Source organism: Saccopteryx leptura, chromosome 9 (genome assembly GCF_036850995.1).
Source record: "Saccopteryx leptura isolate mSacLep1 chromosome 9, mSacLep1_pri_phased_curated, whole genome shotgun sequence".
Classification (NCBI taxonomy): domain Eukaryota; kingdom Metazoa; phylum Chordata; class Mammalia; order Chiroptera; family Emballonuridae; genus Saccopteryx; species Saccopteryx leptura.
In genome coordinates, this window is record NC_089511.1 from 34,729,854 (window position 1) to 34,749,116 (window position 19,263).

A 19,263-nucleotide genomic window follows, 5' to 3' on the forward strand; every position below is an offset into this window, starting at 1 on the left:
GGGACAGGCAGACAGAGGGAGAGAGATGAGAAGCATTAATTCTTTGTTGCGGTACCTTAGTTGTTCATTGATTGCTTTCTCAAATGTGCCTTGACCGGGGTTACAGCGGACCAAGTAACCCCTTGCTCGAGCCAGTGACCTTGGGCTCAAGCTGGTGAGCTTTTTGCTCCAACCAGATGAGCCTGCGCTTAAGCTGGTGATCTCGGGGTCTCGAACCTGGGTCCTCCACGTCCCAGTCCAACGCTCTATCCACTGCGCCACTGCCTGATTAGGCATGCTTTTTTTTTTTTTTTTTTTTTTTAAAGATATAGTCTTAAAAAGTATCCTTTCCAGATTTTAAAAGGTTAGTTAAAATTGTTTAATAGGAACAATCTTAAACAAGCAGAAACAGCTTTGATTGGGAGGATTATGGCAACATACAACCGGGAAGAACTCCACAGGGTCGGCCAGACTTGACAGTCTGTACCTCTTCTAGAGACTCTGCATTAAAAAAACGATTGATGGACATTCTGCCCTGTTTCAAGGCACAAGCCACTTCTGAAAACTCAGCTTTCCACACAGGCAATGAGATATTCTATTTACATTTAAAAATAGCATTTCTTCTTCAGCCTAGTGGAAATGCCCAGAGACTAGTCACTGAAATCCCTCCCTAACACAGGTGCAGAACAGCTTTATTGATCTCTGGATTTGTCCAGTCATTCCGAATGTCATCCAGGTGGTTGTCGAAATCGACGAGCGTTTCATAGGACCGGCTGTCCAGGAGTGATGCTGAGATCCTCTGGGCCTCTGGCCAGTCTTCACAGTAATCACTACGAGATCAAACAGGAGAAATCAACCTCTTAACAAAAAAAGGTGGCTTTTCAATATGTAAACAGAAAAAACAGATACACATAGAGTGGTATAAAAAAGACAATAATGAATACTAGCAAACACGCACATTTTAAACACATAAAGATGTATATCAACAATATAAAACGTGGTTAAAAGGCACCCTCCAGATGAAATGCTGAAAAAGATGGAGGCAGATGACTGATGCTTTCTGAGTGATTACAAATAAACCAAACCAAATGCCTGGAAAAAGGGTTTGGCTTATGGAGAGGTGTCTGGGGTTTGAGGTGGGAGACCCTGAGTAACACTCAGCTTTTCTCTACTGCTCTGAAGCCCTAATGGCCTCAGCCCCCAGGAGCTGAGGAACATGCAAGATTTCTGTATGAGGGCTGTACACTCCTCTGGAGAATAAGCTAAGTGAAAAACATAGAAGGTTGAGATGAGTTTTCCTGTGGGATCTAGGTACCCAGGAAACAGTCCCCAGCACACCCTGCAGAGGTCACCCTGAGAACACAGCACTCACTAGTGTGGGTCTCTGCACCGCCATTTGTTTTCATGGTGTTCGTACACGTGGATCGTAGGTACCACACAGTCCATCGTAAACTTAGTGTTGTCTACCTGTGCACAAGACAAAGGACAGTCGTGAACAGAGCTAAAGAAAGTCAAGAGCCGCCTGACCTGTGGTGGCGCAGTGGATAAAGTGTCAACCTGGAAATGCTGAGGTTGCTGGTTCGAAGCCCTGGGCTCACCCGGTCTAGGCACATATGGGAGTTGATGCTTCCTGCTCCTCCTCCCTTCTCTCTCTCTCTCTCTCTGTTTCTTTCTTCCTCTCAAATGAATAAATAAAATCTTTAAAATATATATTAAAAAAAAAAAAAGAAAGTCAAGAGCCAGCGCCTTTCTAGAGATCCTCAGGCACCTCCCTGGGGCCCGTGGCAGAAACCCTTCCTCACGGTGAGCAGACCCTGAAAATGTGTTGTGTGGAATCGCGCACAAGTGTGGCCAAGGTAAACTGTGTGAAGCAGGACAAATACTATTTCATTGTTTTCCCACCACAAAAAGTGGAGCTTTCAAACATTACTTCTTCCCTCCATGTTAGAACTGTGTCTGAATTGAGACTGACAAGGCTCTAATGTTAGCTACCGATCTACCCGACACCTTCCTTCCTCTTTGCCTATAGGCTATGCTGGCTATTCCAATTCAGTGGTTCTCACACTTGAACAGGCATCAGAATCATCTGGAAGCATACTAAGATACAGACTGCTGGGCCCTAAGAGTTTGCATTTCTAACAAGTTCCCAGCTGGCGCTGATGCTCCCCACATGGGACCCCACTTTGAGAACCGCTGAACTTGAATGACTCCCCCTTTTGGAGATCTATGTACTGTGACTGCAAAAGGTGACAATGGTCTGAAGATCTGTAGAAAGGAAGGCTGCTTATACAGCAAAGCTCTGTGTTAGCAAGGAAATGCTTAGCAGCCATCCTGTAAATAGGGAACACTATAGGCAACAAGAGTGACTTACCATGATGAGAGCAGTATCACTGAAGCCCTCGGCAATTCTGGAGGCTACCTTCTCTGCGACCTGGTTTGGACTGTGAAAGAAGAACAAGTGAGTTTATCACATTCTAGTTCAGTGGTCGACAAACCGCAGCTTGCAAGCCACATGTGGCTCTTTGGCCCCTTGAGTTTTTAGCAAAGGCCAGCTTAGGAGTACCCTAATTAAGTTAATAACAATGTACCTAGCTATACAGTTTAAGTTTAAAAAAATGGGCTCTCAAAAGAAATTTCAATCGTTGTACTGTTGATATTTGGCTCTGTTGACTAATGAGTTTGCCAATATGTTTTCTAGTTAATACCACTCTATGCTGTCTACCTACAGCTTAGTTAACAAGCAAGGACAGAAAGACCAGCAGTCAGCTGCAATGATGGTGCCCAGAAGAGGGAATGCTGTAAGGGCAATGGGAGCACAGTAGAAAGCAGGTCCTGACTCATCCCACCAGGAAGCCCTCATGAAGGGGATCCTGAGAAGGCATCTTCTAAATAGAAAGGCTTCTGGAATGCAGTAGAGAGGGTTTCCTAAGGCACTTAGAGGAACTGCTGCTGAACGCTCAAGGCTAGTGTCAAGCTCCAGGCTGGAAGCCTCCTGGGGCGCCTTTTCCAACTGCAAACTCCCAAAGTGACTCCGTCCACCTCTTAGCTGCTGGCAATTGAATCACTTGCTTGTTCTTTTAAAAAAATTTTCTAAAATTCCCAAGCCATTCTAAATCTTCTCCATAGTTGTCACCCTTCGGTCGCTGGCTCTGGTCCTTTCCCATTCCAACCTTGATAAATGACAATTTTCTATCTTAAGTCAATAAAATGAATTACAGTGGCTCCCACATCATCCCTGGCTAGCCCTGTACACAGTTATTCTTCTACCTATTTCAGGAAGAGGCCTCCTCACACCTATGAGCCATCCACTCTGACCTCCTCCTCAGGGCCTTATTTATATTCTTGCTGTCAAATCTGATAGCTCTGCTGTTAAATCTGAGTAAGTCTTTCCTCTTAGGATAAAAAAAAAATTATTTAACTGGTTCCCTCTAGCCACTGTCTAACCTCTCTCCTCCTGTTCAACCACATTTCTTAAGCTTCTTTAACAAGTTGATCTCTGTCCTTGCACCGTTTTCTTACACAACTGTGCAGTTTGGTTCTGCCCCTTACCTCTGTGGGCCAGCAGCCTCAAAACCTACCAATGCCTGCCTCCCTTCCACAGCCTGCCAAGCTGGAATCTACCACGCCCAGGTAGGCTGGCCTACTTCTAGTCTCTCTGACTGAGGTTACCTTTCCCACTTTTCTTCACTCACCAGGCATTGCAGATTCTTTCCCTGCCTCTGCCTCCTTCATTCTCTGTCATCCATTTTGTTTAGCTATCACCATAGCCAGAGGTTTTTAAAATTGCTTCCTACCTGGTCTCAATTTCTAGGCTTTTATTTGATACATCCTGAAAACTTTCTTTAGATAAAACTTCCACATACCCCACTGCCGTTCACCTCTGCTTGTAAGATAAAAGCCCACCTTTTTCAGCCTGGCAAGTCCAGACTTTCTCACCATGGACCGCACTGTTATTCCTACCCATAGGAACAAAGCTCTGTATGTCTTTAATTTCAGTAAATTACTTATTTACTTATTCAGTAAAACTGTCTATCCCCTCCCTCCCTCCCACTTCCCTGTTTGGAATGCCCTTGTGTACCAATCTCTGCTTGCTGAATTCCTTCCCATCTTTAATGCCTAGAACAGGGGTCCCCAAACTACGGACCGCGGGCTGCATGTGGCCCCCTAAGGCCATTTATCTGGCCCCCGCCGCACTTCTGGAAGGGGCACCTCTTTCACTGGTGGTCAGTGAGAGGAGCACAGGATGCATTCGCAAAGCGCGGCGTCGCCCACGTACAGTACTACTTCCAGTGACGCGGGACGCATGCGTCAGGGCTCCAAAAGCGTGTCATATCACATTACGGCTAGCAGTGACAAATATGGAACCAGACATTGACCACCTCATTAGCCAAAAGCAGGTCCATAGTTCCCATTGAAATACTGGTCAGTTTGTTGATTTAAATTTACTTGTTCTTTATTTTAAATATTGTATTTGTTCCCGTTTTTTTTTTTACTTTAAAATAAGATATGTGTAGTGTGCATAGGATTTGTTCATAGATTTTTTTATAGTTCGGCCCTCCAATGGTCTGAGGGACAGTGAATTGGCCCCCTGTGTAAAAATTTTGGGGACCCCTGGCCAAGAGAATGCCACCCTTTCTGGGAGGTCTTGCTAAGCTGCCCCAGATGAAGTCTACTTGTCCCTTCTCTAAACACTGCTTTCTTCTCAAGGCTTTGGCACTTAACCCTTACATGCAGTTGTCTTTTTCTGCATCATATTTTTCCTGCACTGTTAGAGTGTCGGCTTTAAAAAAAAAAAATTCCCTTGATTTGAGAGAGAGAAGGAAGAGAGGGGGGAGAAAGAGAGAGGGAGTAAACATCAACTTGATGCTTCACTTAGTTGCTCCATTTAGTTGTGCACTCCTTGACTACTTCTCTTACATGCTCTGATTGAGGTGTCGAACCTGTGACCTCTGGTGAGCTGGGTCGATGCCTTACCCACTGAGCCATCCAGACAGGGCAGAGTCTCAGCTTCTGAAGCAGGGATTGAGCTATATATTTTAATGGCCATGAAAATAAATTGTGTATTTTGAGTTTATTTAAAAAAAAAACTATATAATTACAATCCTTTCATTGTGACTGAACTGAAAATAGCGGACTGATGCTGTATAAAAATACATTATTTTATCTAATTATTCTATTTTCACTTTCAAGACTGAGACTTTATAGTGATATGTTGATTATAAGTCCGCAACATTATGTTAAGAAAAATAAAAATGACAAAACAGTTTAAAAGAGACGGGGCCCAGAGATTCTTGTCCCACAGGCAGTGCGCACTGTACATTAGTGCCACGTTCCATAGCTCAGATGGGAAATGGTGAGGGGTAGGAAAAGGGCTGCATATTTGTAATTACGATGGCCGAGGCCAGGCAGGTCCACATTGGATTCGGGCAGATGGAGGGCAATTGCGGAGCCAGAAAGCGTTGGGCTATTCCATTTAATAGAGTCCTGCAATGGTGGACAAGCAAACAGGCAGGGGGAAACCACTTCTCAGGCAAACAAACAACAAAATGGCCCTTCATAGTGGCAGCTGGCAATCCACCATTTGCCACCCTGAGGGCAAGCACCCATACCCTTACATAGACTATACATATGTGGCGCTGCCATGTACTCATGCATTAATTAGGCAAAGTGCTTGCAGCCAGTAAACCAGTGAGCAAGCCTAACACAGCTGTTTACCCCACAGTATTCATCCAGCAAATGTGGAAGGGAGACACCTGACTGCTCTGCATTGTTACTAGTCTTGACTCACTTAACACCTCAGGTGCAACGTTACCTGCTAAGTGCATGATCCACTAGGGCAGTGGTCGGCAAACCATGGCTCGTGAGCCACATGCGGCTCTTCCACAAAATACCACATGCGGGCACTACCTCGATAAGGAATGTACCTACCTATATAGTTTAAGTTTAAAAAATTTGGCTCTCAAAAGGAATTTCAATCATTATACTGTTGATATTGGCTCTGCTGACTAATAAGTTTGCTGACCACTGTGAGTCTAGGGACTTGTAAGCATGTACCATGAAGAAACAACACTGTTATCCTGACATTTACGATAATCACAGTAGTTGGTGATTTTTATTGGGAAGAGGAGTCAAGAAACATTCATTAAAAATAAGAACTACCATTTCAGCCTGACCAGGAGGTGGTGCAGTGGATAGAATGTGGGATCATACACATCACCTCATGGTCACTAGCTTGAGCCAGAGGTTGCTGGCTTGAGCAAGGGGTCACTCACTCTGCTGTAACCCCCCAACCCCCATCAAGGCACAAATGAGAAAGCAATGAACTAAGGTGCCGCAATGAAGAATTGATGCCTCTCATCTTCTCCGTCCCTGTCTGTCTGTGCCTATCTGTCCCTCTCTCTCTGTCACAAAAAAGAAAAACGAAACAAAACACACTACCATTTCAGATTCCTAAGAACTCAAATTTATTTATTTGAAAAATTTATTTGACCCTGGCCGAATGGCTCAGGGGTAGAGTGTTGGCCTAGCGTGTAGAAGTTCTGGGTTTGATTCCCAGTCAGGGCACACAGGAGAAGCACCCATCTGCTTCTCCATCCCCCACCCCTGCAGTTATGGCTTGAATGGTTTGAGCAAATGGCCTCTCACTTAATAAAAAAATAAACCTCTCACTTAATAAAAAAATAAAAAAAAAAGAAAAATTTATTTTTTCAAAAGAAGTTTTTTAAAATTATAGTTAATATTCTAATAGTATTTGAAAGAATTGCCAATTTTGTTTACTTTTTTTGTATTTTGTATTAGTCTCAAATACTGACCTAGCTCATTCCTAATATAAGACTGTTGCATTATGACATTAAAGTCAGTATTCTGCTTCCTACCAGGCCATATCAACTCCTATTTCTGGGAAGTCAGTTGCCAAATAAAATTGCAGGAACCCTGGAGACAGAGACCACTTTGCTAAGCCCCACTCCCAACCAGCACAAAACTAGGCATTTACTCATAACTGAGATATTATTTTTATATTTTGTATCTAAAAACTTTCTTTTTTATTTTTTAGTGAGAGGAGCAGAGGCAGAGAAGCAGATTCCTGCATGCACCCTGACCAGGATCACCTGGAAAGCCCACTAGCGGGCAATGCCGTGCCCATCTGGGCCACTGTTCCACTGCTCAGCAATGGAGCCATCCTCAGCACCCGAGGCCAACTCGTTTGAACTAATCTAACCATAGCTGCAGGAGGGGAAGAGAGAGAGAGAGAGAGAGAGAGGGAAGGGAGAGGGGTGGAGAAGCAGATGGTCGCTTCTCCTGTGTGCCCTGACTGGGAATCGAACCCAGGACATCCATACACTGGGCTGATGCTCTACAACTGAGCCTACCGGCCAGCCTATCTAAAAGCTTTTCATTGAGTATCTACTTCAGATCAGAGGACAGTGCTTGGTGCTGAAATTTATCCACATGGAATGTTAATTATGAAGCAAAACCAGTAATTATGACATGATATAATGAAACGCTGTAAAAACCTCAAGTTTAGAACATGAGTAAAACAGTTACAAACACCTTACAATTCTTTAACTTTTTAATTAAAACATTGAATAATCCTTTTTTGAAAAAAAAAATCATAGGACCAATAATAGCACCAGCCCCTACTTTGAACCAAGCACTGTGTTAAAACACTGCTGTTGCTTCACTCTATCCTCTTAACCACTCATTATGGTACACCCCTTTAGCTCCATTTTATAGACAGGACCACTGAGGCCAAGGAGATGAATCAGAGAGTCACCTAGGATTTGACTCCAAGTCCACCTAGCTCCAAAGCTTATGTTGTGAGATACTGTTAATCAGCTGATATACCTAAAAGAGCACATTTTTAGCTAGGTCTGGCTGAAGAAGGAAAGATTTTTAGATACAAATAGTACTGAATAAGGAAGCTGACATGTCCCAGCTCCTGAGCTTTGTGCAGGGACCATCTCTGGCTCAGGTTTCTTCACTTGAGCATCCTTGGGAGGATCAGATAGGATAACACCCAGTAAAGCACAGTGTTAGAGACTCCAGGTTTAATCCTAACAGCACCAGCACATTGCAGGGATGAATGATATCGTGAAGTACAACAGAGACTCACCAGAAAGAACTAAAGGGTTAACTGAGCACATTTCTCTCAAGTACCCCTCCCATCACCCACCCCACCCCAGCTAATGTTTAATCCTCTCTATGGACCTGAAAAATGGCTGGTTAGTAGGTACTTAAACATCAACATCAATGGGGGAATGCAAAACCTCCTGAGCACAGAGCAGGCGAAAGAACCAGGAAATTCTAAAAGGTATAACTAGCACGAAAGCGGTGTCTAAGATAATTATAGACTGGGTTAGAATGAGGTGTGAATAGAGACAGGAAGATGGAGAGGCTATGAGCCAATGAAGGCATGCGGACGAGAGTCTGTGCAGGTACATTAGGGGGTGACCACATAAGGCATAGATTTGGGGGTGGGAATAATGAAAGGGGAGGCGTGTGTAGTCACTTGACAAGCTAGTGCCCTTACTTCTTGCTTACTCTCCTCTCCTTTCTTTAAGAGTAGCTGTTGGAACGAACTGCTAGGTTCAGGAAAACCCTACTCCCAGGGTCAGCTCCCCACTGGTTACAAAATAAAGTTCAAAATACCGTGGTGCCCAGGGTGTGGCCTTACCCTACCTTTCTAGACTTACTTGTTAGCATTTTCTGTGTGTGTGTACCCCATGCCTCTGGCTGTCCCCTCTTGGAATGCTTTTGCCTTCTGGTCCCCACTTGATAAGACCTTGCTTTTTTAAAAAAATTGATTTGGGGTGGGGAAGGGAAAAGAGAAGCATCAATTCATAGTTGATTCACTTTAGTTGTCCATTGATTGCTTCTCATACATGCCTTGATGTGGGGGGGGGGGGGCTCAAGCTGAGCCAGTGACTTTTTGCTCAAGCCAGCGACCTTTGAATCATGTTGATGATACTGTACTCAAGTCAACAAACCCATGTTCAAGCCGGCAACCTGTGTTTCAAATTGGGGACCTTAGCGTTCTGGGTTGATGCTCTATCCACTGTGCCACCATTGGTCAGGCTACCCTGTCTACTCTTGAGTGCCAAGCTCAAATGATTCTCTTTCCTGTGGGCTTCTCTGATCATACCAACAGATCCAGCTCCTCCCTGCTCCTGCTGTCAGAACTCTCTTGTACCACCCTTATGGCAACTGACCTATGTTCCATGTTAGTCCTGTGGTGGCAGTATCTTTCATACTCAACCTAGGAACTTGTAGGCAAAGGCCAAGAGTCTTTAGCTTTGCTCAACAAAGAGTTTGGCAGCACAGGGAAGGCATTCTGTGCCCAAAGACTAAGCCTGACATGGGCCCCATGAATAGGCTCTAGATCAGAAATGGGAATGTAGACATTGAGTCATCAATACATGGGAGGTGAATAGAACCAAATGGAGAGGAGGTACTGGAAGGAGTGAGGTTAGTAAGAAATGAGTGGTACCCTTTGGACACAGAGAAAGAACAATTAGAGAGGTAGTGGGAGAAGCCAAGGACCTGGGGCTCAGAGAGCACCTATGAGCTGATATCCCAGCAGAGGCTTCAGCAGTAGTTGTTTTGAGCCTAGTATTTTGCTTGTTACTCTACCTCTCAAAGAGTCCCTGCTGGACTCAGTCCTCCAAGGGTAAGAAGGCTTAAGTCCCTGAAGAACATTTGTATCTCATCAGTGATAGCAATACTTGGTCACCAGCTTATTGTATTATTTCCAAAAATGCTGTTGAGTCCAACCTTCTGCCTATGCTGGGAAAGTGGACATAATTCCAGGAAGAGTTTAGGTCTGAGGTCCTTCTCTGCATCTCCTAACTGCCTCCGACACTGGAGTCAGCTGATGTGAGGAAAGCGTGTTGGTGCCTACCATTACATACTGAGCTCCTGGCTTCCTCTCTGTCCCGGATCCTGGCTGGAGAAACTCAGGGAGGTCAGGCCATGACTCCTCTGGGCATCTCCTTGTGAGGTCACATGGATCTGGCAGCTGGCCATGTTGTTAATTAAAGGGCATTCATTGCTCCTCTTAGAGATGACCTCTTTTTTTCTTAAAAAAATTTTTTCCTATTATCATTGACATACAATATTATATTAGATTCAGGTGTACAACATAGTGATTGGACATTTATTTAACTTACAAAGTGATCAGCCCATACGTACCCATCTGACAGCATACATAGTTTAAAGTAGTATTGACTACTCCCTATGCTGTACTTTACATCCCTATGACTGTTTCCACAACCAGCAATTTGTACATATATCCTAATCCCTTCCTGAGAAGGGTCCCTTCCCTCAACTTTCCTCCCTGTCCTATCAGGCCCAGTGATGGTACTGGCTTTTACCACTAGCTTTGGGTTACTAAACTACTCTCTCATGAGGCCTCTTATATACCTTCCACACCCTTGGAAATACTCTGCTTATTAAGCCCTCCTCAAATTATTCTAGCTTTAGTGTGTCACCTGCTTTTCTGTTGGGACTGAGCCTGAGGCAGAAATAAAGCAGAGTTCTCTGCTTTCCTCATTAATGAGAAGGGAACCAGGAGACAGTATAAAGGAAGCAGTGCTCACCCCATTTTCATCACAGTATCAGTCCCTTAGAACATGAAACCTAAAATTTGTTTTATTTACTCCAAAAGAGAGTGGTATTCTTTCCTAAAGCTCTGTCCTACGTCATTCCTACCTTGGGAATGGGAAGCAAGGCAGAACTGAATGGGGATAGAAATTGGAGGTCCATGACCATTGCTTTCATTGTATGAATTTTCTTCAAGCAATATAAAGATACAAAGCAGAATCCCAAAGTTAATATAAATATTTAGATTTTCTGTTGTTTAGAATTATGCACCCCCCAGTTCCTCTCAAAACTATAAACAAGCAGAGGGTGGGGAGGGGTTTTGTTCTCACAGATTTCACATCTCAAGCCTACAAAGGTCAAAAGCACATTGGAGACATCTTTGTCAACATGATCATTCTTTTACACCACAGAGGGTTTCTGTACAGACATACCTGGCATCCTTTACTCGTTCATTAGCTTGATAATAACCAGCAATCACATAGCTATTATCTTTGCACCATGAATCAATCTGAAAGAGGAACAAAAATTGAGAAGAAAAGATAAATGATTTCCCCTTAAATAGCAAGTATTAATAAACACAGGAGACCCCTCCTTACCAAATGCTGTGATAAGACACCATATAAACCTGTATCCTTCTCCTGAGAAGGGCTACAATAATGAAATGAGTCACACCAACTTGCTTTCTATGGTTCACGTGAGGCCAAAGAAAGTAACAGAAGAGCATAGGCTCCTTACTCTCACTGAGGTGGGTTGTCTTCCCGTATATATGAAACCCATAATGGCCAGAAGAGGATGGGGCTAAATATAAGGAATGACCTCCTCACCACGTCCCTGCAGAAGGCCCCAATGTTGAGACATATTAAAGGGGTGTGGTGCCATGGGGAGGTGGCACAGAGGAGACCATCTTAACCCACCTTCTCTTACAATATAAAGAAGTGAGGTTTGAAAAAATACTTAAATCATTTAAGTAAATCCCTCACAGATAAGCAAACAAAGCCCAGAGGTTCCTAGCAACATACCACAAAAAACCTTTCATAAGGAATGTAGGGTGAAGAGGTTCACACACACACAGGTGGGCAGAGGCAGGTGGGTTGCCCCACGTGCGCACACACAATTTCCTGTGGCATGCTTTTAAATGGGAGTATGGCGGAGAACTTTTAAAGTTTTTTTGTTCATTTTATAATGCCACTCTTCTCATATCAGATTTAGCTTCCTGCAGGTCTAATGCCATTATGAAAAACAAAAGGTCATCCTAACTTTTTTGTCATAATGGAATTTTAATAATACACTGCAATAAAATTCTATTCTTAGTCTGCAGAAGAGGAAAAAAATTGATCCTCATTTTTTTCACAGTGAATTAACTGGTTAAAACTAGATTTTATTTTCTTTCTTTTTTGTTTAATATAGCTCTAAGACTCTTTTTCTTGAATTCTGGTTTGGACTGCACACAGTCTCCTTTATGACTAAAAGCAGACATTACAAGACTGTTACAGTTCAAGGTTTCCTGGCTCACTTGAAGATTAGAATAATAATTTTGGCCTCTTAACAGTTCATGAATTACCATATTGGGTCAAAACCAAGGCTCGTTGAACCAATTAGATGTTTTGGTCACCCACCCAAAAGATTACGGCTATGTCTCCAAAATATTTATAATGGCTCTTTCACTGTAACTCTGCTGCAAGTGACTCCAAAACTACTTCTATTTTGTTTCTGTCACCACTTAAAGGAATAGGATCTAGAAACTTTCTATTGCTGCTTATAGCAACAATTTCTTCCATTTTAAAAAAAACTTATTTTGGCCCTGGCTGGTTGGCTCAATGTTACAGCATTGGCCTGATGTGTGGATGTCCTGGGTTCGATTCCCAGTCAGGACACGCAGGAGAAGTGCCCATCTGTTTTTCCACCCCTCTCTCTTTCGCTTCTCTGCTTCTCTCTCTCTCTCCATCTCCAGCAGCCACGGCTTTATTGGAGCTAGTTGGCCCCTGGCACCAAGGATGGCTCCATGGCCTCTGCCTCAGGGGCTAAGAAGACCTTGGTTGCTGAGCAACAGAGCAATGCCCCAGATGGGCAGAGTATCGCCCCCTAGTGGGCTTGCTGGGTGGATCCTGGTCAGGGTGCACGTGGGAGTCTGTCTCTCTGCCTCCCCTCTTCTTACTAAATAAATAAACAAACAAACAAATAACTTATCTCTATGTAGCACCAAAGGGCATAGCTTATCTTTAAAATGTGGCATTTGGCCCCACTCCCTAAACTCAGATCCATTAGTCTAGGCTTTAGTGTAGGCCTCCCAGTCTTTGTTTCTAATCAACACCAGCCTCTTGAATGTGTCATCACACAAGGTGACTCTCAACTCTGCCTACTTTGGCATCCTTCTTCCTGCTCCCTGGTACGAGTTGTCTTTATATCCCAAGTCAGAACTAGAGATGTGTCCCAAGTTTGGCTAGTGTCTTAGTTTCTTACTTCTCTTGTAGCAAGTTACACAAACTTAGTGGCTTAACACAACACAAATTTATTATCTTATAGGCTAGAAGTCTACACTGGATGAGCAGGACTGATTCCTCCTGTAGGTTCTAGGGGAGAATCCTACGGGCCTTTTCTTGAGGTTATCATATTCCTTAGGTAGTGGCCGCATCACTGTGACCTCTGCTTCTCTTTCATTAAGACCTTTACACTGGATCTATTAAATAATCCAGGATAACCTCCCCACCTCAAAACCCTTAACTTAATCTCATCTGCCAAGTCTTTTTTGCCATGTAAGGTAACATATTCATGGGTCCCGGGGATTAGGACATGGGCATTTTGGGGGACTATTTTTTGGCTGGCCACAGCTACATTTAATATAAGGATAATTATTTGCTACTGGAGATGTCCTGACCATACTCAGCAGCGGTTTTTAGTGAGCAGTCTAAGCTGCTCCTAGATCCCTTTTCTGGGCTGAAGGCAAGGGTATACACAGGACTCCTCAGCAAACATACTGTACACCTTGACTTTCATTTTACCTGATAAGGGCAAATTTCTGTATGAAAACTTGAAGGGCCTAACCAAATTCCAACATAAAAATAATGCAATGACCTTGAACTTCTAGAACTCTCTGAAAAGGCTACCCTAAATGTGAACCAGAACCAGGCTACAAAGCTCTGGCTTAGTTTTAGAAACTTTTGAATGATTCAAACAAGAATAACCAAATTCACTCTATGGGTGCCTATGATGGGCATGAATGGCCTATCCACAGCTGTCCAGATATAGACAAAACTAGCCACCAACTGGGGAATGGAGAACACAAAAGAGGAATGAAGAACTGACTAAAGCATCCCCGCTAGCCATCAGAGCCCACAGAGGCAGGGTAAACAAGTTTTAATATGAGAAAAAGTTTTCTTTGATAGCCTGAAAAATGGTAGCAGATATTACTAGGTGAGAGCAACTTGGTGTGAAGTAAAAGTAAGTGTGTGGAAGATTAGCAGTGGGGACAGGAGTTGGGGGTGGGGTGGGGTGTGGGTGAAGATGGGATGGGGCAAACAGGGCCTTCAGAATCTTGCAGTAAGCCCAATGGCTCATTAATAAAAATCCTAGTGGATTTAAGTGGTAGCTTGCTCAGTAAATGCAATTTGCTTCCTCCCAAACGGGGTAGTACGAGGCAAAAGATCTGAGAAGCTGTTTGATCTTTGTTCTCAGTGAACCCATTTCCTTTATCCTTGCCTTGCTGCTATGATCCCCTACTCCTGTCATGCATTTTGTGAAAAATCAAAGTTCGTAACACCCTGAAACCTGATGTCAACTTAGTAAAACTGACTGAATACAAGAGTTCCAATTCTGTATTTATTCATGCAGTTTCTTTTACTTTTCAGAGAAGGAAGGACATTTTTACCTTGGCATAAGCCTGCCACTGTTTCTGTTCAATGCTGTTTTTGGTTATTCTAGTTCAAATACTCGAACTACTAAAGGCACTGGGCTCAACCCATTCATTCTCAATTAGACACAGCCAAAGAAAGTAGCCTCTTTCAGGAAACTTGCTAACCTTGAGGCCTTACACCCACCTCACTTGACTATACAATAGCCATAGTGTAGGCAAGGCAGGGACCTAATAAGAAAACCACTCTGAAGAGGGCTTGCCATTTACAAGTTCAAGTTATCTGTGGCACCAAGCAGGCCTTAGAGGCCAAAAGTGGAGGGGTTGTTAGTTTCACTGAGAAGAAAAGCTTTCTCAAGTGGGATGCTGAGTTTAAGGAATGGAAAGTAGCTGGTTCCATAAAAGAACTCTGGAATTAAACTGGATGGGGACAGAGGGGGAAGTCAGGGAGAAGAACTGAAAGGAAGACCCAGTGCAGCCATCTCCCCTCTCCCAAGACCGGTACATGAGTGTTCTGGAGATAAATAAGGGGCAGAAATAAACAGGGAGCTTAGAAAAGGGCCAGAGGACAGCATCCCCTGCAAATGAGCACAGGGAAGGTACACGTGGAGGCAGCAGAAAGAATTCTGGACTGAAATCATGGTGATTAGGCCAATTGGCAAATAAGAAAGTCATTTGAGCAGAATGTAATCAAAAGCTGTTCTCTTGTACGTACTAGGAAATCAAAGAGGGAAAAGGACAAAAGGGGCTTAGAGAAACAGCAGGTTTATGCTAATTTTCCTACTAACATTTTATGGGTTTTTGCTATTAGAAATAATTCCATCACTACCTACGTCAAAGGGTTATAAGGATAAATAAAAGGCATAAGTATTCAACAAAAAATAAAAAGCACTTAGAAATGCAAGGATTTGTTAAAAATGGAAAATTATAATAAAAAGCCTTTCAAAAGAATCTGATGTTGACCTTTGATGGGTTGCATATCAAGTCTGCTCTTCCCACTTACCCAAAATAATTACAATATGAAACTCCCACAAATAGAAAAAAGCCATGAGAACAGGCCTCATTTATAGTTTCATGGATTTATGTACTTTATTAAAATTACATCTTCCACAGCCGATACACTGATAAACCATGGCTCCTTGCACAGAGATTTTTCATTGCCTTCCAGTTATAAAGCTGCTAAGTCAAAAACTGAATAATATAAACTTAAATACCTTAACTGTAATATAAAAGTTTTGGATGGAATCAGATTGCAAATTTTCCTTTATAACTTTACTCTGGAAGTTATTTAATTTGTACTTCACTGGCATCTTTTTCATATTTGTCAAATACTGACGCTATTTGGTCAATGTAAGTAAGAAAAGCCAGCATAAACCACCATTGCTTGGTAAGAACAGAACTTCAGTTGTTTGCTTTTACTGTTGCAAAGAAGTTATTGCAGAGTCTAATTTGGACTTAAGTTTGCTGGATGGGAAACTCAAACAATGGAGGGGGAAGTGCTGGAAGTTGAGAGTCTGGAGAGCAGTGTAATGACCCAGATTGAGAAAGATCAGAACAGGGTCTCAGCCGTGCTCTTTCCTTCTTAACAAGCTGGTGGCAGTGAGCCCATGTTAAGAGTCAAGGTCCCCCCTGGGCATCTTCCTTCCCTTGGTAAGAGTTTGGAAAGCAGCCCAGCTCCATGGGGAAAATTCATGTAAAGGTGACTCAAACAGTTGTTTATAGCCAGTATATTTAATTATCTCAAGTAATGCATTCATATCTTGTAATAGGAACATAACTCATTCACTCTGTAAAGGTTACTTAAGAATGAGAAGAATTAGTAATATTTTTACAATTCCAAGTGCAGTTCAACTTTGTCTTTATCTATATATTATGACAGGATTTTATATGGATTTAAAGCAACCCACCTGTTCTTCTTATCTCTCTGGCTACTCAGTTATCCTGTAGACTATTCCTCCATCCACCCAATCTGTAAAAGCTATAGTTCCTCAGATTTCTGTTCATAGCTGTCTCCTCATTCCACACAGTCCTGGCCAATATGACCTGCTTTCATGGCTTCAAAAGTCATTGAGAAGTTCCAGGTTCTCCACTGAAGTCTCCAGCCCAACCATCTTCTGAGCTCCAAAAGCATTTCAATTTTCAACACTAGGCTGACATCACTTTCACTCAATAAAAGGCACCACAGTCTTCCCAATGCATAACTCAGAAACTGAAGAATCCCCCTTGCTTTCTTTTTCCTATGTCCACATTTGATTACTCATTAAGTGCTGTGGATTCTCCCTCTTGGCTCCCCCCTGATCCTTCTCCGCATTCACACTGCACTCAGTTTAGGCCACCTCTGCCTCTAGTCTTGTATGCACTCCTATCCCAACATCCCCTTTGCTGCAAGCTAGAACCATCACTCTAAGACACGAGGCTGACCATGCAACTCTCCTCCAGTGGCTTCCTCTGTCCTCATGATGGTGCTCAAACTGCACTGTGTGACCTGTAAGGTCCTCTACAACGATATCTATACACTGCACATCTCTCTTACCCCTGGGCCCTTTATACTGTAGCTCTTCCTCCACTCCCAGTTTTCTCTTGGTCTTTGACATGCTGGTCCCTCTGCCTCATTCACCATCTACCCACTGGGTTACTATGGCTGGCTCACAGGGCCACTAATTGCATGTCCCTTTCTCTGGGCAGCCTGACTTCTCTGTAACTGCAAGCCTGGGATAGCTGACTTTCCTCCTGGACCCCATATATGACACTCCTTCAGTACTGTATTTGTTTGCTTGGTGCAAGTTCAACTGCTAAGCAGGTACAGTGTTTGATCCATATCTCTTCATCACAGGCCTGGCACTATTGGAGAAATAAGTAATTCTGCATTAATGCTACAGCTAAATCTAGTTCCCTGTAAGTGAAGGCACCACACATCCAATTAGCCTGCAATTCCCTTGATAACAGAATAATTAAGATGGTTGAAAAGACTTGCATACACATGCACACCCCAGTGATATTTTGATACTGACAGGGCATTTCTCCAGAAGCTAAAATGGTTGATTTTATAAGAATCATCTACTTCTTGTCTATTTCCTACCCAGAGACAATATGAAGACATTCATACAATGACTCAGTTTAACAGGCACTCCAAGATGTGGCCAATAACCTTGGGCCAGGGCCATCTGCCCAAAGGTTTCTTCCTGCTTACCAAGATTTTTACATGGGTGTCACAATCTGGTAAATTATGAAATGGATTCATTTCATTTGGTGGGAAACAGGGATCGGATTTCTATTTCTACTTTCTCAAACTTAACTACTTTTACCATGAATTAAGTATGTTCTTAGTCACAGTTGAGACTTAAATGAAAAGTACACAGTACCTCAGCTCAGAGAGTGAGGCAGGACTGAGACTAGTTTTTCTCTCTAAAGGTTTTTAACAACTCAGTGGAACCTATAGGTGGTCTTTTTTCCTTCATTGACCACCATACCTCAAAAACTGCTGCCTAGATTTCAATTACCATCCGGTTTATCCGAAGCCTAAGTCTTCCCATTGTGCTTCATTCAACAAAGCAGTCATTGCAAGTAGACATATAAAAGTGTGATTAGATGGTATCCACTGCTCCCATTTTTTTTATTTTTTTTATTTTACAAAATCTTTTAGCTTTTGAAACCTCGGCAGACTGCTAGGGAAGCCACTAACGGGAAACGATGCCTTTTCCTTACACATCGCTCACACACACTTAAGGGGACCTAGTGCCTGTGATGTCAACGCTATATACCTCTCTAAACGTCTCAACTCTGGGATTCCGGAGGACCAACCTCAAAAGAACCAGTGTTTACAACAACGTCAGGTAAGGAACCGGCTCTGCGAAGGTGTGCACGAACCAGACTCCGGCGTTTAGGTCTCAACGCCACAAAACTTTCCCGCGACTCAACAGCTCAAATGGAATCAATCGCCTTCTCATCATTACCCAGTGAACAAACAGCTTGTTGCCGGAAAAATAGCCTACTGACTTGAGGAAATTAAATGTATTATTCGTCGCATAAAGCGCCTTTAATAACACCCACGAGGTTAAGGTGGCTCCTTGGGCCGCTGCTTTACGAGCTGCCATCGGCGGGGCGCTTGCTAAGCGCCGGGCAAAGAGCCATGCGCTCCCGTGGGTCATCCTGTTCACCGTCCCGGCGACCTCGGAGGGTGGGTTCTAGACTCCCGCTGGACCACCTGTCAGCTTCCAGCTGGGACTGCGTGGAAGCCGACTGCAAGCCAATCTCCGAGGGGTGGCCAGGCGCCGTTCCCAGGCTTACCAGGGTGAGGGCCACCTCTAGCATGGGGGCGAGGGCCAGGGTGCCGTGGAACAGGGGAATACAGTCCACGAAGAGAGTGTGGTGGGCGCCCGGGCCGCCAAGGGGCAGGTTCTCCTTGCGTGGCTTCTGCTTCTCAGCCACCAGCAGTCCATTGACGGCGCAGTGGGGGTACTTGGCTCCATGAAGGACCATCTTGCAGTAGGCCTGGGTGGTCAGCTTCACCCCGGGCATGCTGAGCCCGGGAGGGCCCCGGAGGCCCCGGCTGAGGCCTGGATCCGCTGCCCGGCCGCGCTGCGCCTCCGTGGAGAAGTGGGACGAGACAGAAGCTGCTTGATGCGGCCCCGCTACTGGCAGAGGCCCCCACAGGCCCACCCCGGCTCTGGGTCCGGCTCCTCAGCACCAACTCCGGTACAGAGAAGTCGACGCGCGCGCCTCTGCCTCAGCTCCCGCAACTCGCCCGGCGCCGCCGGAAAGCGGTCCCTCAGCGCTCGCCGGAAAGCAGCCCGGCCCCGCGTTTTACGACGTTCGTGGCGCTCTCTCCTTCCTCTCCA

At 44.0% G+C, this 19,263-nt stretch overlaps 1 protein-coding gene across 2 annotated transcripts; it reads right to left on the bottom strand.

Moving 5' to 3' along the window:
* Positions 1-334: 334 nt before the first annotated feature.
* Positions 335-19,182, bottom strand: EMC8 (ER membrane protein complex subunit 8). Of its 2 annotated transcripts, none has more exons than XM_066348405.1 (5): positions 18,713-19,182; positions 11,010-11,086; positions 2,351-2,420; positions 1,352-1,442; positions 335-809 (listed from the first exon to the last, which is right to left on the bottom strand). In XM_066348405.1, the coding sequence occupies exons 1-5, from the start codon at positions 18,941-18,943 to the stop codon at positions 634-636; spliced, it is 645 nt and encodes a 214-aa protein (XP_066204502.1). In that variant the 5' UTR covers positions 18,944-19,182; the 3' UTR covers positions 335-633. The 2 variants fall into 2 exon arrangements, with proteins under 2 accessions (XP_066204502.1, XP_066204503.1); XM_066348406.1 differs by having other exon boundaries at positions 1,352-1,446; positions 18,713-19,181.
* Positions 19,183-19,263: the final 81 nt, after the last annotated feature.